The following is a 15,927-nucleotide window of genomic DNA, read 5'->3' as shown; positions in this document are numbered from 1 at the left end:
TTTAAATCTAATATGATTTAGTATATTTTATTTCGGTTGGAGTGCAGCGGAGGGAGGGGGAGGCGGGCACAACATAGTAGCATTGTATGTGTATATATATTTATTTATATTATAATTATAATTATAATTATAATATTCTTCATTATTAAAAATCTCAATTTATGTATTCGATTTATAAAATTATTTTTTATAGTATTCATTTTATTATTTTTAAAATTAATATAGAATATTTAGGACCGTTCCTAATAAGATAAGTAAAATATCAACCATTCATGAGATAAATAAGTATCAATTATTTTTAATCTAATATGATTTAGTATATTTTATTTCTATTTAGTAAGATAAGTAAAATATCAATCGTTCATAAGATAAATAAGTATCAATTATTTTTAAATCTAATGTAATTTAGTATATTTTATTTCGATTTAGTAAGATAAGTAAAATATCAATCCTTCATAAAATAAATAAATATTAATTATTTTTAAATTTAATATGATTTAATATATTTTATTTCGGTGGGAGGGCAGGGAGAGGAGGCGGGTTGTATGTGTATACATATTTATTTATATTATAATTTCATTATCAGAATGTTTTTTCCCACAATAAACAGTGCTATAGTCAAAGTCACTAAGTCCAGCACGCGGATTAGGATTACAGCAGTCGTGCCGTCAGCGTTTGCTTCCTTCGGTCCACCTCTCGGTCGAGGAGCCGTCGCGAACCATCCTGGCCGGTTCCGGTTCCGGTTCCGGTTCCGGTTCGATCGGGTTCGCACACACGTCGCGTCGCGTCTTCGCCCGGTGCTCGGCAAACTATCTATCCGGCTCATTCGTTACTGTCCGATCTAGATCGGAAGGTCGAAATCGTCGGCGCTTTGTCGAAGTCGGAGCCACGCCAGCTCTCCTTGGTTTATTTAGTTTAGTCTTCGCGAATTCTCCGGTAAAAGGAGATCTCTTTTCGTTTATATGTGCCCTGTTGGGAGCCCTAGTTCCTCTTCGCAGCGAGACGCAGGAATTAGGAGAGCAATTTGGAGAGTTTTTGCCGCATTGATTAGAGAAGGGATCTGCCTGGATCATCGGCGTTTGTTGGATCTGCGCTGAGCTGGATTTGGTTGTTCCTTTTATCCTATTTGATTGGTAATGAGATCCGTTCATCGCTCCTGATTTATCTAATTCTGGTTTTCGATAGTCAGGTTCCGTGGTAATTAGGGCGAATTGTGGCTCTTGCTTTGGCCACTCCTGGGTTCTTGTCCTCTTGGAAGTTCCGTTGAGTTGCTGCTTTCTTGACGAGACCTGGGATTGTTGCCGCGGAATTTCCTTTGCGTAAGGATTTATTGAGAGATCTAATAGAAAAATTCATTTTTTTTGTCTGTTCTTTTTTCCTTTTTTTTTTTTGTGTGTCATGTTGGATTTGCTATGGTAGGAATTTCATTTGGGGGATAACGTCGTGGTCTTATTGATGCCGGTGAGAACGATGGTGATGATTAACTCTATAGATCTTACTATACTTGCGGGGAAAATTGTTTATATTGCGGAATTTCATATCAGACCGATCATCTACATGTTTTTGATGCATGTTTCGAGTGGGATCTCTAAATTAACAGAATCCCATACTGGTTTCTCTGTTCATTTTTTAACTCTTTCATAATTCATGTGGGAGACTAAAACTTGATTCTTCTCTATTATATATTTTCAGATTTTGCACATCTTAAGCATTAATTGTCAGCTGTTATTTAAGTTAGTTGGTTCAAATTTCATTTGGCATTGTTGACTTATTTGAAGCAGGACAGAATGTTAAAAGATGAAATGGCTAGATCTCGGCTAGATGATTCTTATTTCTCATCTTCAACCTCACAATCCAATCGAGACGGTTTATTTTTGGCCAGGTAAGGAAATATTTCATTGATCATAGGCCATATTGTGAATTTACTATCATTTCCTCTTGTGATTCTAAATGTTTGATAGTTGTCATCCCTAGCTATTCCTGCAGTTCAGCATCCTATTCTCTGTAATTGTGACATGCTATGCCTCCTGATATTCAAAGTTAAAATAAAAAAGGAAGCAAAATTATTGGTTTTATCTTCTAGTGATTTCTGTTCGTTAGAGTTTTTTCTGACTCTTAACTACTAAAAATTGTTTAGGGATGTGTATGCATCACTTTTTAGAATTTGAAAACTGTATTGACCATTCTTCCACTTGGCTAAATCTATTTTACTTGGAATAATATAAACCTGGCCAAATCATTTTTCATCTGAATAATATACTCATACAAGTTAAAAGATCCATATGGTAGATAAGTGGTGGAAGGTGAATTGTGTGTAAGCAGATTTACTAGTGTGTTAATAATACATAATAAGACGACAAAGCATGGGCAATGGTGTAATGGTTAGGCCCTCCAACGATTAACCAAGGGATCTAAGGTTCAAATCTTAGGTGTGGTGCACTATAGGGGATTTATCCTGGTGACCGGTGGAAAACTTCTGTGGGGTCAGGCCGGTTATCCTTAGGATTAGTCGGTTCGAAGAGCTGGATACCTGGTGCCAACTAAAAAAACATATCAATACAATAATTACAAATAATAAGAATTGTAACTTGAGAATTTCTATAGTTTCATTAATTCGAGTGAATCCTATACATTGGTATCTCTTTGCTAAAATTTAACTCAGCTAGTTCCATTAGTATTCCTGATTATAAGCTATCGATATGATTGCACTTAATTTTTTTTTTTTGAAGATTCTAGCTCACTGTCTAGTGTTACCTTCCTTGCAATTATCCAATGTTGATAATGCCACAAGTAATCTGACAAGGTAGCTCGATATTTTATAGTTATCTTTCTCATAAACAGCTATAAAAAATAGCTCACTTAAATCTTCTTCATGAAGAATTTATGCATACGGTGCTTGACCTCAAGCTATTACAAGTTCATATTTGATAAAGATCATCTGGCTCCTTCCTCATAGTGGCGTGGTGAATCTGAGAGTTGTTTTTTTTACAATTTACACATAACACTTTTTTTCATAAACCCTTCTCTTATCCTGAGGGAGTATCATTAATAATTATGTGAGCAAGTAAAATAATATACAGGTCATTCTTACTCTAAAGTATCAATGATTCTATCATACATAACAATAAGACATATTCAAGAGTATATGTGAGATTATTGTGTTACACAAAAATAGAATTTCAAGATAATTAAGTTTAAATGATTAGAATAATATAAGAATATTAAAAAATGCATAGAAATCATAGAAATGTGTTTATTGTTAAGGATTAGTGATGACAACTGAAGTGCTGGGGCGAGTGTGGGTGTGCTGGGGGTGGGGGATTACAATAGCGCCTCTGACTTGCAAATTAGGAAATATGATTTCTCTTGTATAATTTTATAAGGCTAAATAAATTCATTAAATGCAGCTAAAATAATAAAGTTATAAACACAAAAATCACAATGCCAACACAAGACATTTTACATTCAAAATTCTAGTTCCTACTCCACAATCCATTGATATTGATTTGTAAGGTGAGCCACCCCTTGAAAATCCCAATAATGTTTCGACTTACTAGATTTGGAGAGACCTCATACAAAAAATCTTTCTTTAAAGAGTGTTGTGTTGGGACTTCATATATGACATGATGCTTTCAAGAGCATGCCAGACTTCTTATCAACTGAAATTGGATACACACAATCCTGTAAATATAAACTAGAATACATACTATTCTTGAAGCCAAAATATTTCACCCGCATTTAACTCCAAAATATTCTAATGAATATAAATGATGGTGCTAAGGATATCAGGATCGAGATTCTACCTATGAATTGTAAAAGATTCATGGAATGAGATCCTATGATGACACGCTAGATCTAATGACCCTAAAAAATATTTGTTATTTAGAATGTGTGTGTGTATTTATGTTTATTTATTAACTTTCAATATATACTATTATTAGGAAAAATTCAAAATTTGCCTCATGTTAAATAACATATCATAAATCATATTGTCATTTGATGTGCTATGAAAAATATGTCAATTTTTTTCCCTGAATCACAAATTTTAAAATTCTCAAGCTAATGTAAGTTTATTTATTTTTATTTTTATTTTTTTTTATGGTGAGGTAACATAGGATCAGATCATAGTTTCATGAGATCCTATGCTCTGGAATGCAAAGGTGGCTTAATTTAAAACTAGATCAAACCCACCACAAACCTTTACCTAACTGTTTGTTAAAAAATAACATGACCCCCTGAGTCTAGCTCAAGCATGCTAGTATTCTAACATAATAATAATAAAATCACAGGTTGTGTTTATCGTTTCTACATCTCTACTTTGCATGATTGCTAATATTGATTGTTAATCATGCCATGTGATGCCATCATTAATTTGATACGGATAACTGAGGTGTGATATCTGTCATCAAGAATTTGAGATTTCTATAATAGTCTACCGTTCTAGAACAGCATGCTAGTCTATCAGGGAATAATTTACTTTATCTATTTTAGTATATTTAATCTATGAACTTCTTATCTGTTCCCTTATTTATTTCTCGAATCCTAAGCCTTCTGATTGATACATTTTTTCTTTTCTCCAGTCATAAAAATGTTTCCCAGCTGTTGGCATGGAGAGAGATTTCTCCTCGAGCAAAGAATAGTAGGAAGCGGCTTTGGGGAGAAGGTTTAGTCTGTAGAGCTGATTGTGGTGGGCCAAGATGTAACATAGATGTTAAACATGCTTTGATGTCTTGGTAAATTAATCTTCAATTATCATTCTGTGCATTATTTGGCTTATTGCTTATTGTCTTGAACCCTACAATAAGATTCAATTATTCGTAATTTTGTTTTTAGCCATTGGAAGAAATGGTCAACGTTATCTGTCAAACTCAGCTCTTAATGTTCATGTGGCAAATTATATGCTCAGGGTAGAGGCAGAGTCGTTGCATCATTTGTCAGCCAAGTATTGCCCACTTGTGCCACCTCCGAGGTCCACCATTGCGGCAGCATTTAGTTCTGATGGAAAAATACTTGCTTCCACCCAGTAAGTTGATGTCTCTTGCTCTACTTTGTTTTTCAGTTAATATCTTGACTTGCTAAATCCTTGCAGTGGTGACCATACTGTTAAGATAGTTGATTGCCAAACTGGAAAATGTATAAAGGTGCTAAGTGGCCATCGGCGAACACCTTGGGTGGTATGTGTATATATATACTTGCTAGCATTGTAAATTTATTGCCATATAATACCGTTGTGGTTTCCAAATTCTCTCATGTTATTTTCTATCCAAATGTATTGTTTTTTTTCCACTTACAATGGGTTTACTACACATATTGAGACAGTTTTCTTAAACCCATATGCTCCACACATCAAGATCTTGATTTGTTAATCTTCATATTTTCAACACCTTGTGATCATCTAGTGGGATAAGGCTTGGTTGTTGTTGTTGTAATCTATGAAGCTCTAGAGAGTAATCATTCTCTTACCATTCATTTCTTTTTCACTTATTTCTTCAGGTTCGGTTCCATCCATTGTACTCGGATATACTTGCCAGTGGCAGTTTGGATCATGAAGTTCGTCTTTGGGATGCACAAACTTCTAGCTGTATAGGGTCACGTGACTTTTGTAATTTATTCCGCCAAAACTCCTATTTATGCCTTGCTATGCAATAATCATTATTGTTTAGTTTGATCCATTTCTATTAATGCCGTATCATCGTTTAAGCCTATTAAAGGTATTGATAGACATGTTTGAATATTATTTATGTTTGCAGATCGCCCAATTGCTTCTATTGCTTTCCATGCTCAAGGAGAGTTCCTTGCCGTTGCTTCAGGTCATAAAGTAAGTTTCTTTCCTGTCATTTATGATTGATCTTTCTTTGATTTTGGTATATTTTATGAAGGTATTGAATCTATGTTTAAACAATCCTAAAATACATGTTAGCTTTACATATGGAACTACAAGAAAAAAGGAGAGGCATCCTCACCTACAATTGTGCTAAAGACCCGTCGTTCTTTGAGGGCTGTTCATTTCCATCCACAGGCTGCTCCTTTTTTGTTAACAGCTGAGGTTACATTATGTCATTTATATACTTTTGCATGTTTATAATTTCGTCTTTCTTAATTTTATAATTTTTGCAGGTTAATGATCTTGATTCTCCTGATTCACCATTGACTGTTGCAACATCATCTGGTTATTTACACTATCCCCCTCCAGCCATTGTCTTTGCAAACAGGGACAGAAATGTATGTCTACATTTGCAACTGAAATTTCTTTTACACCTTTCACTTGTTCTTACAACCTTGTAACTGATGTGCCTGAGCAGAGTGGGAGGACTAGTAGCTCGGGAAGTGCTGCACAAAGATTAGAATCTTCTTCTCATCTCACTGGTGGACAGAGTCCAGATTTCCAAAACCATAGCGAGAATATTATAAGTCCTATGGATATAGATTCTGCTTCAAACGCTGTGAATGAGGGTGTAATTGCTGATTCTTTTTTGGCTGGAACTGAGGCGATGATGTCTCCAATCACAGAAACAATTGAAACCACTGAGGTACAGGCTACATTAGGATTGCACCCAACAAGCTCTGGTGCTGCTGAGAGGATGGATGCTTCATTCAATGTACCCGAGTCTAATGTGGCCGTGCACAATCCTATACGGCAGTCCAGGTTGGGTTTAGATGAACCTCCTGCCTCAGTTTCCACAAGCTCCTTCCGACGGGCTGACATACAGACGACCTTCAGAAATATAGACAGTGGACACTTTCATCACGTTATTCCTTCCAGTGATCCAGCATACTGGGAGTTGCCTTTCCTGCAAGGTTGGTTGATTGGTCAAACTCATGCTAGCATGCATACATCATTACCAGTTGACAGTGCTTTACAAGGGAACTCAATGGCTCTTCATCTAGCCAGTTCTGGTTTGTTGACATCTGAGTTGCCCGAGCCACAGAATATTGATTCAACTACTCTGACAATGGCAACTGCTGTTAGCCAGTCTAGGGTATCTGGCCGATCAGGTTCTCGCCAACGATCACGTTCTCGCCAGATGGCTGTTATAGGTTCCGGAGAAGGTTCCTTATCAACTAATTTCCAAACTGACGAAGCTGCATCTAATGGTGGTTCTAACGGTATCGAGTCTGAGATTCATAGATCATTAGCTGCAGCTGCAGCAGCTGAATTACCTTGCACAGTTAAATTGAGAATATGGTTCCATGATATTCTAGACCCATGCAGCACCTTAGAATCTGATAAATGCCGTCTAGCTATACCAAATGCTGTCCTTTGCAGGTTAAGTTGCTTAACTTTTGTTTATGTTTCTTAATGACTTCTGGACATCTCATTTGTGATTTTGGAGGAAACATAATACTCTTTAGTGGCAGTAAATCTTTTCTCAATCTACAAGTACCAAGTGACAGTTGTTTAGTACAGGATGAAGCTTCTTAAACTAGAGTAGTACCAATATGGATTGTGTGTTTTAATGGTTTGGTTTATGGACTGCGATGTGCCATTTACAAGTGTATTTATTTAGGCTGTATGGTTTATCAAGAAGGGAGATCTGATATGGTGATGGTACTTAGATTGGAGATTAAAAGGAAAGAATGAGATGCCACTTATGTAAGGCCTTATATTTGCCACATCTATGTTGTCACCCTATCTCCTCTACCACTTATTTGATGATTCTATATCCTCGTTTCACTATCTCAAGCACTCTTAAACCTGAAACTGAATTGAATCATTCTGCTTCCTGACTTGTGTAAACACTTTCTTACTTGTCCCACACAGACCTTATTGGCATTAGTGGATCCCTAATATTGCTTCAGCATCATGGGCATAGTTCATAACTAAAAAATCTCAGTCTTATCATCATTCTTACATTTGTACTGACAATAAATGTGTTTTCTATTCCAAATCGAACCTGACTGCTGTTTAAACATGCATCCTTCCCTTGAGTAATTTTCTATCTGACTTTAAGGGGCTTGAGTAAGCATAATGAAATGTAAATCTAGAACTTCTTGCTTCTCTAGTCTAGTTTTCTTTTGTTGTGCATGCCTGATAGAAAATTGATGTTTGAGTTGAAGTTCATGTGATAGTTCTATTTATAATGATGAGATCCTGTGTTAAGATTCATGAGATGGATTTTAATTATTGTGATACTCTGTGCTGAGGAAAGTTCACTTAACTTCATTTGTCGGACTTTTTATTCTAGTTAGTATATGGGTGTAAAATACCTTGTATTTATGTATTTAGTCAGATGATTGTTGATGATTGGATGCTTCTAATTTTGACAGTGAGATGGGCACCCACTTTTCTCCATGTGGGCGATTTTTGGTAGCTTGTGTTGCCTGTTTGGTGCCTCATTTGGAAGGTGATCCAAATTTCAACTCGCAGATGCAACATGGTGGCACAGGGCTTGCTACATCACCTACACGACATCCAATTCCTGCTCACCAAATTATGTATGAGCTTCGCATCTATTCTCTAGAAGCAGCTGCGTAAGAGTCTCAGAAACTTGTATGCCTAGTATTTATATATGGTAAATTATCTTCGGTTATTGATAACATCCCATGGTTCATTTCCTTGTTCTTTGTAGTTTTGGAAAGATCTTGTCTTCAAGGGCAATCAGGGCTGCCCATTGTCTCACATCCATTCAGGTCAGTACAGGAATCACTTTTTTTAATATTTTGAATAAAATATAAGCAGTTCAATGTGCAAGTTATTTGCGGGATGTAGGAAAATATCTAAATCTTGTGATATTGTGGTAGATGTTGATACAAAATCATCAAACTGCTATAATTGCATATGCTTTGGTCCTTAGTGTACATGGCACATGTGCAATCTGTACTTAGCCTGCTTGTGGATTGTTATAGTGTCATTGTGGAAATCTTTTTGTAATCTTATTTCCTTTTGGATTTCCTTCCCTCACAGGAAACACCCCTTAATCTTTAAGGATTATGATTCGGAAAAGACATATGCATCGTATGCTTATAAATTAAAGGAATAGGAGATCTAAAAAGCCCATGTACACTATATTCTCGCAGATTGTACGAATGAGTAGAATATTCACTTTAAGCTTCTCACATCTTGGAGTTGAGCAGCAGTCAGCAAGTATTACATTGGTTGCAGGTCACAACAGTATAATATGGTTGTAGCTTAGAGCCTGCACTACAGTTACTTGAGAATTTATTAATGCATAAGTTTAATCAAGTTTGTTTGCATGATAACCTCTGCAATTTGTTGGTTTACCTGTGAACCATGCATACATTTTTAATATATCTGATCAATATTTTTAATTGTTTTATGCAGTTTTCACTTCTAAGGCTTGGTTGTTGTTGTTTTATGCAGTTTTCACCTACATCAGAATACATACTATTAGCATATGGTCGGCGGCATAATTCTCTTCTAAGGAGCATTGTAATTGATGGAGAGACTGCAGTACCTATCTACACAATTTTGGAGGTAAAATAAATTGATCCCTTCAATTTTCCCAAAGCTTAACTCATTCCTTTGCTATATTTTAAAATTTTAACTTAGTTTCTGATCATTTATTATTCTGTTGGACTAACCCACAAGCTATTAATTCAAATTAGTTTCATGTTTTGGTTAGTTCATCCACATCTTCTCTCCTACTTCCTTCGTTTGCTGAATTCGTGAATCCTGCTGTTTAAATGCTTGCCTTGTCCAGATTGGCCATGCACTTTGCATCTTCTTGATGCAAGTTTCTCCTTGGTGTAAGCACCTTGTGTAAGCCCTTGCTCTGCAAGCATCCCCATAGATTGAAGTTGCCATCTTCCCGATGCTCACATATCTCCTTTGACTCTTCTTGATGGCTCATCCATGTAATGTCCTCCTCGCAGACTGATTCTCGCACACTGATGCCGACATCCTCGTCGTTCTCTCCCATGATGGCAACAAAGCAGGGTTGTATTGTCTTTGTGGTCATGACGCCTGGGGATTCACTACATTGTCATATGCCTCCTAAACGGTGTCTGTCTGCACAAACACCTACCACATCCTACATGCTACTGGGCCTTTGCCCACATAAGGTCTACAATGACACTTTCTTCTTGATGCACAAAAAAACTCACCTAGGTTTGGTTGCACAGTCAAGCTCACTCAAGAATTTGTATATAGGATCTCTCTTCATCCTAGTTATATTTCACATTTCCTCTTATATCTTTTCTTTGTTGATCTACTGATTTAAAGTTGAAGGGATTCTCAAGTATGTGCTCCATTAATTATTTTCAAAGTTTTGCTTAATTGTGTTTTCATGTTCACGTCTTAGTCTACAAAATCTAATTCATTTTTTTCTTATGAGAGATTTTGTAGCTATGGAACAACTTGGACATAGTATGTATCCTCCTGCTTGAGGGGTGAGGAGTAGAGGTATTTGGTTAATAGGGTTGATGGTATAGTGAGTTTAGTCCCACGTTGATAAGATTAATGTCCTTTACATTAAATCTTTAATGATGTAATCATTCCCTTAGACCAGACGCATAAAATTTGTTTTCCCCATATACAACAGCCTTAATAGGTGAACCACACTTGGTGTCCCACAGAAGCTGCTCATTGGAGCTGATGTCCTAAATCATAGCCCATGTGGGGAAATATGGAGTGGTGGTCTAAGAATGGTATTCCCCATCTTATAGTAAAAATGGCAATAAGTTGGGTGAGCCTAACTGGGTACAAAGCCTGTTCACAGTCCCGCCTTCCAAGCAGGCTCTAGGTTTTCCTTTCATTTGTAAGGCCACTAGGCCTTGATGGGTTAGATGGGGAGGGTCAGACCAAGTTAAAATCCCTTTCACGCTTCACCTTTCTGACAAAGTACCTACATTACTGTGTTTGAAATTGTCAACATTAGCAAATACCTTCTGTGGTGAGCACAACTCAGAGTTGGCCTGGCTGTATATCAGCACTACATTATTGTATAGGAAGTAGCTGTCATGTTATCAAAATTCTAAGGATGGAGTAGAGCAACACTCCTGAGAGCTTATAGTGTCTCAATTAGGCACTTTTTCATTGTAATTAAATATTGGAGAATTTCAAGGAATTAGTCATATTAAGATGTTAGTAGACATTAGGTTTTCCATATACTAAACCATATTCTTTTCTGTTAAACATATTATGATTTAATTGTGATAAACAGAAGACATTTGATAAACTGTATAACATATTTGTTCCTTTTTAAAATACAATTTTGTTGCAATACTATTACTGATTTTTTTTTGCATATTCTTTCTAGTTGCTTCATTCTGTTAATTTACTTTTCTACATGTTTGGAATATTCTTTGTATTATAGATAAAAAAACCATGCATCTGGCATACAGAGATAGTATCTAATGGTTGATTTAAGCCCAAACTCACATAATAATTTGAATAACCATCACGAGCTTATGTTATATGTAATACAAAGCATATTCAAGAATAGCAGCTATAAGAATATAAAGAAGTTTAGGATAAGTTGACCTATCCATTTATTTTGCTATCTTTAGTTGTCATTGTCTTATCTCACTAAATTCGTTTTACCAATTATATACTTCGATCACCTATACAAAGTATAAATATTAAGAACAAGTCATGATTCCCATCAAATTATCGTTGGTGTTATTTTGTGGAAGAGAATATAAGATGTTTCTGTGTTTTATTCTTGATAGCAGCCATGCTGCTTGTATATTATGGCTAACCAATCTTGAGAAGCACATGTTTTTGGTTTGAATTTTATTTTTCTATTTTTTGTTCTCAACTGGAAGAGAGACCAGGAATGTTATTGATTTCTGGTATTTGTATTTCCTGTATATATATATATGTGACCTTTTATATTAATTGTGTTTTTTTTTCTTTTGCTGTAATGTACTTGAGAATGACGCCTTTCTGCTCGTGTGTTAGTACAATTGGCAAAGTGCTTCCTTTTTGCTTCTTTCATCGGATTCTGATCTGGTATACTTCATAAACAGGTTTATAGAGTTTCAGATATGGAGCTTGTGAGAGTTCTTCCTAGTGCAGAAGATGAGGTTAATGTAGCATGCTTTCACCCTTTGGTTGGAGGAGGTCTAGTTTATGGAACCAAGGTGGAGAGATCATTCAGTCAATTCCTTTAGGATCTGGTTCTTTTCATTCTTTACTATAAGTTTTTTTATGTCAAAGTGCAGGAAGGCAAGCTTAGGATTCTCCGGTATGATGGAGCACATTTCGCAAATTGTAGGAGTTCTAATTCCTTTCATGAGGAAAATATGACTGAGGTATTGATTTTTCAGCTTTTTACTCATTTCTTCATACCACAAGGAGATGCTATTCAAGGACTTATTAAGATCAGGGAATACTGAACTTGCAATGTTTGAAATAATGGGGGGGCTATACAAATCTGCCTTGAATCATCTCTAGTTGTAGTTGCCCTGATTATTTGAAATGTCTATATGAATCTTATCCTATATGCGTTCTATTTAGGTTACATTGCCAGTAACAATCAAATTAACTCTTAAATACTTCTACATAATTTATTGATTGCCTTTAAAAATACCCTTACTAGATCAATCCATTCTCTAGTTTTAATTGTCTAGTTTAGGCGCGTCTAATTGCTGTCAGATATCAGTTGCGTTTATTTTATCATTTCCAGATGTCTCACATCTATCTTAGGATTGTCATCTCTACTGCCATAATTTTTGTGTTAAATCTTTTGGAAGCTATCTTCATTAATGTCCTCGTTCCAAGATATCTAAAAATTTTATTAATAGAAATTTCATTTCTATTTTCTAACTTATAATCTCTCTCTCTCTCTCTCTCTCTCTCTCTCTTCCATGTCCTTATTTCCTTATTCTTGATATCCCCTTCCTGCTGATGAACAAGCACGATAATGTGTTTGTGATCTCCCTCTTCGCAACACCCTCTTTGTTAGTGTTTGTGATTCCCCATAATCCCCCCTCTTCCACCTAACAACCTATTTAGTTTATTATTTCTAGCTGCTTATTCAAGTCTTCGTCCTTAAGCTAATCTTTTATCCCTCTTCCTAGGTTTATGTTTTTTATCCTTGCCACCATATTACTCATGGTGTCCATTATAAATGACCTTAAACCTGACAGTGCCATCAAAGCTAGTAGATGATGTTTTCAATTATCACCTTAGAGCATGAACGTTTGAGGTTCCTGTATGTTGTCTTTCTGGCGTACCATCTAAACTTATTTGGTCTGTTAATTGTTTAATGTCGTCTTTTTCATGATTTCATCCAAGCAATAAGTTTTTGAACTGTCGTTGTATGTTCACATGTAAGCTGAAAATGGTTTGATCTTTTTGTTGCGTTTCCTGTCTCCTGCAGATCCAGGAATATGCTTTAGAAGGTTGAAAGGTAGAAAATTGCTCTGGACGACGTCGTCTGCTCTTTTTTACTGGGTACATACTCATTTTTTTTTCTTTTTAATTTAAGATGCTGGTTTTCAATCATTCAATAGAGAAAATCAATGCTTATCCGTTGTCTCTCCACTGGCGGCATATGCAGGCCAATAAATTTGTACAGAAGTTTCTCAAAAAAAAAAAATTATATCGCTTCAGTGATTCTTCTTTGATTTGACAACTCGCGCCGGGGCATTATTTCACAACTGATGTCGAATTTGGTATGTGAAAATGAACCTAAGTCGTTCTGCGTTATCAAAACCAAGTAAAATTATCCTGAAAACTTTACTCTCCAAATATGTTGTCTTTGTTGGCCTCGCCATTTTTACTGGTGGAGAACAGAACCATCTCAAGATTTGCATGTGGAGTTGATAGAATGGATTGTGTTTCAAAAAATTCAAAATGTTTGATGATTCTCAACTTCTGATTCAGGGATGAAGCAGATCTTGGAACGCACATAAATCATGGGAGAAAGACCGCCTTTTGTTGTTGTAATCCTCTCTTCTTTTTTTGTTTTTTCCCCCCTAACCCATTCTCCTTTTAACTTGATGCAAAATGCATACTTAACTCGTTCAGTTGCCTTGTATATTTGATGTATGATTAACATTTATTCGTTTCAGGACTCTGTTAAACACTTGTATGTGGTATGGTCGTTTTTCCCATTCGAAGTGATAACAAAAAAAAAAAAATTCTGTTTCAGCATCGCAACAAATTGATATGAATAATAATAATAAAGTGAAATTATAATATTTATATAATTTTGTTTGCGTATGCGTACCTTGATTTTCAATTTCAAAATGAATTCTTTTTTAAAATCATGGTGTAATGTGTATCTCTTTTGTTTCGATTATGGAATAATGAAATAAATACAAAACAAATGAAATAGGATGAATTGAGATAAATTTTTTTTTATATAAATACATGATTATTTTGAATGTATCAGGATAAAAAAAAATGAATGGAGTCAGTGGAAACTTTGACCATTTATAAGAGAAAAAAAATTGGATTGATCTTGTAAGATTTTTAAGAAATTCGTCATTTTTTTTTATAAAGTAGATGCATATTCATTCGCTTCTTATATGCCTTCAATAGTCATAAATTTGAGAAAGATTTAAAAATTCATTTGGATTATCTCTGTTTGTTCATTATGAAAAGCTATTATCCAACATATAAAATTAATTAAAAAAATATAATTTCTATATATATATATATATATATATATATATATATATATATATATATATATGATCCGGTGGTAAGGGCGGGGGATCTTCGTTGGCGGAAGGTCAACGACACGTGGAGGTCAAAGGTCAAGAGATTCAAACTTGAGAACCAACTGACCGGACTGAGAGGGTCGACCAGCACCCGACCGACCTGAATGAGATGGCCGACCAGCAGGGAATCCCCCGTGCCGAATGAAAGACAACCCGACTAAGGGTCGGATTTCCGATGCTCAAGGTAGAAAGGTTTCAGGGCCGAGCAGGAAATCCGTTCGACCAGAGCATAAGGCAACATACAGGCAGGAGCAATCTCATCCGAGCATACAACCGGGACAGAAGTGATATGTCTGCCGAGCAGAGGCGGCAAGGTTGGCGGCCGAGCCGTACACAGGATCATACGGAGGAAGCTTCCACCGTCACATCCGGGATATGCTCAGACGATTGCGGAATGGCGTCAGAGGTACTTTTCTGACATGGGCTCGTTAAGGTATGTTTGGGGAAGCGTGCACGCATCGAGAAGCGTGCCCGCGCCTCCCCGGGGTCCTATATAAGGACCCCCAGATGTCGATGAAGGTATGCGTGATCCCTTACTGTAGCCATAGTTACGCTGTCTCTCTCATTTCTCGTTGCCTAACTTGAGCGTCGGAGGGTCGTCGCCGGGAAACCCCTCCCGGCTCGGTTTCTTTGTAGGTCCGCCGGAGATCTACACAAACAGTCGGAGATAGCGGAGCGTGCCACGTCCCCAGCGTCCGTCGACTCAGCGCTCGGACATGATCAATATATATATTATATTAAAATATAATAATATTAATATTTGATAAAAAAAATTGTTGATAATATAAAAATATATATATGCAGATCTATTTTACTTTCGTTTTTCATAATGTTCAAATAGTATTAATTAAAGGAAAGTTATAAAAAGAATGAAAGAAATGTAATTAAAAAATAAAATAGAAAATTTTAATATTAAAATAACTAACAATTATGCGTTTTTAATTCCCTTATATTCTAAAAAGATACAAATCTAAGTATAACTTTTTTTATATATTTATAATTTTTTTAAAACTTATAATTTTAAAATATTTTTTAAAATAAAATAATAATAATATTGAATTCTCACATTATTTTATTATTATTATTATTATTATTATTATTATTATTATTATTATTATCTTGATTAATCCACCGCGCGCGCTTTTTTCCATTTTATTATTTTTTATATTATTATATATATATATATATATATATATATATATATATATATATATATATATATATATATATATATATACGACAGTGAGAGAGTGAGGGTCATTTCCACGAAAAAAATTCGTGAATCCGCCGGCG

General features: G+C 35.5%; 1 protein-coding gene across 6 annotated transcripts; it reads left to right on the top strand.

Moving 5' to 3' along the window:
- The first annotated feature begins 927 nt into the window (after positions 1-927).
- On the top strand, positions 928-14,059 carry LOC121992056. Of its 6 annotated transcripts, none has more exons than XM_042546184.1 (19): positions 928-1,107; positions 1,190-1,319; positions 1,782-1,882; positions 4,581-4,733; positions 4,907-5,023; positions 5,090-5,174; positions 5,494-5,602; positions 5,751-5,818; positions 5,921-6,046; positions 6,118-6,222; positions 6,303-7,267; positions 8,269-8,472; positions 8,571-8,631; positions 9,323-9,436; positions 11,932-12,045; positions 12,127-12,216; positions 13,287-13,360; positions 13,467-13,581; positions 13,793-14,059. In XM_042546184.1, the coding sequence occupies exons 3-17, from the start codon at positions 1,788-1,790 to the stop codon at positions 13,311-13,313; spliced, it is 2,433 nt and encodes an 810-aa protein (XP_042402118.1). In that variant the 5' UTR covers positions 928-1,107; positions 1,190-1,319; positions 1,782-1,787; the 3' UTR covers positions 13,314-13,360; positions 13,467-13,581; positions 13,793-14,059. The 6 variants fall into 6 exon arrangements, with proteins under 6 accessions (XP_042402118.1, XP_042402120.1, XP_042402123.1 ...); XM_042546186.1 differs by having other exon boundaries at positions 13,703-14,059; XM_042546189.1 differs by having other exon boundaries at positions 4,834-5,023.
- Positions 14,060-15,927: the final 1,868 nt, after the last annotated feature.

Source organism: Zingiber officinale, chromosome 6B (assembly GCF_018446385.1).
Source record: "Zingiber officinale cultivar Zhangliang chromosome 6B, Zo_v1.1, whole genome shotgun sequence".
Classification (NCBI taxonomy): domain Eukaryota; kingdom Viridiplantae; phylum Streptophyta; class Magnoliopsida; order Zingiberales; family Zingiberaceae; genus Zingiber; species Zingiber officinale.
The sequence above is the reverse complement of the archived record's forward strand: the minus strand, read 5'-3'. Positions and strand labels throughout refer to the sequence as shown.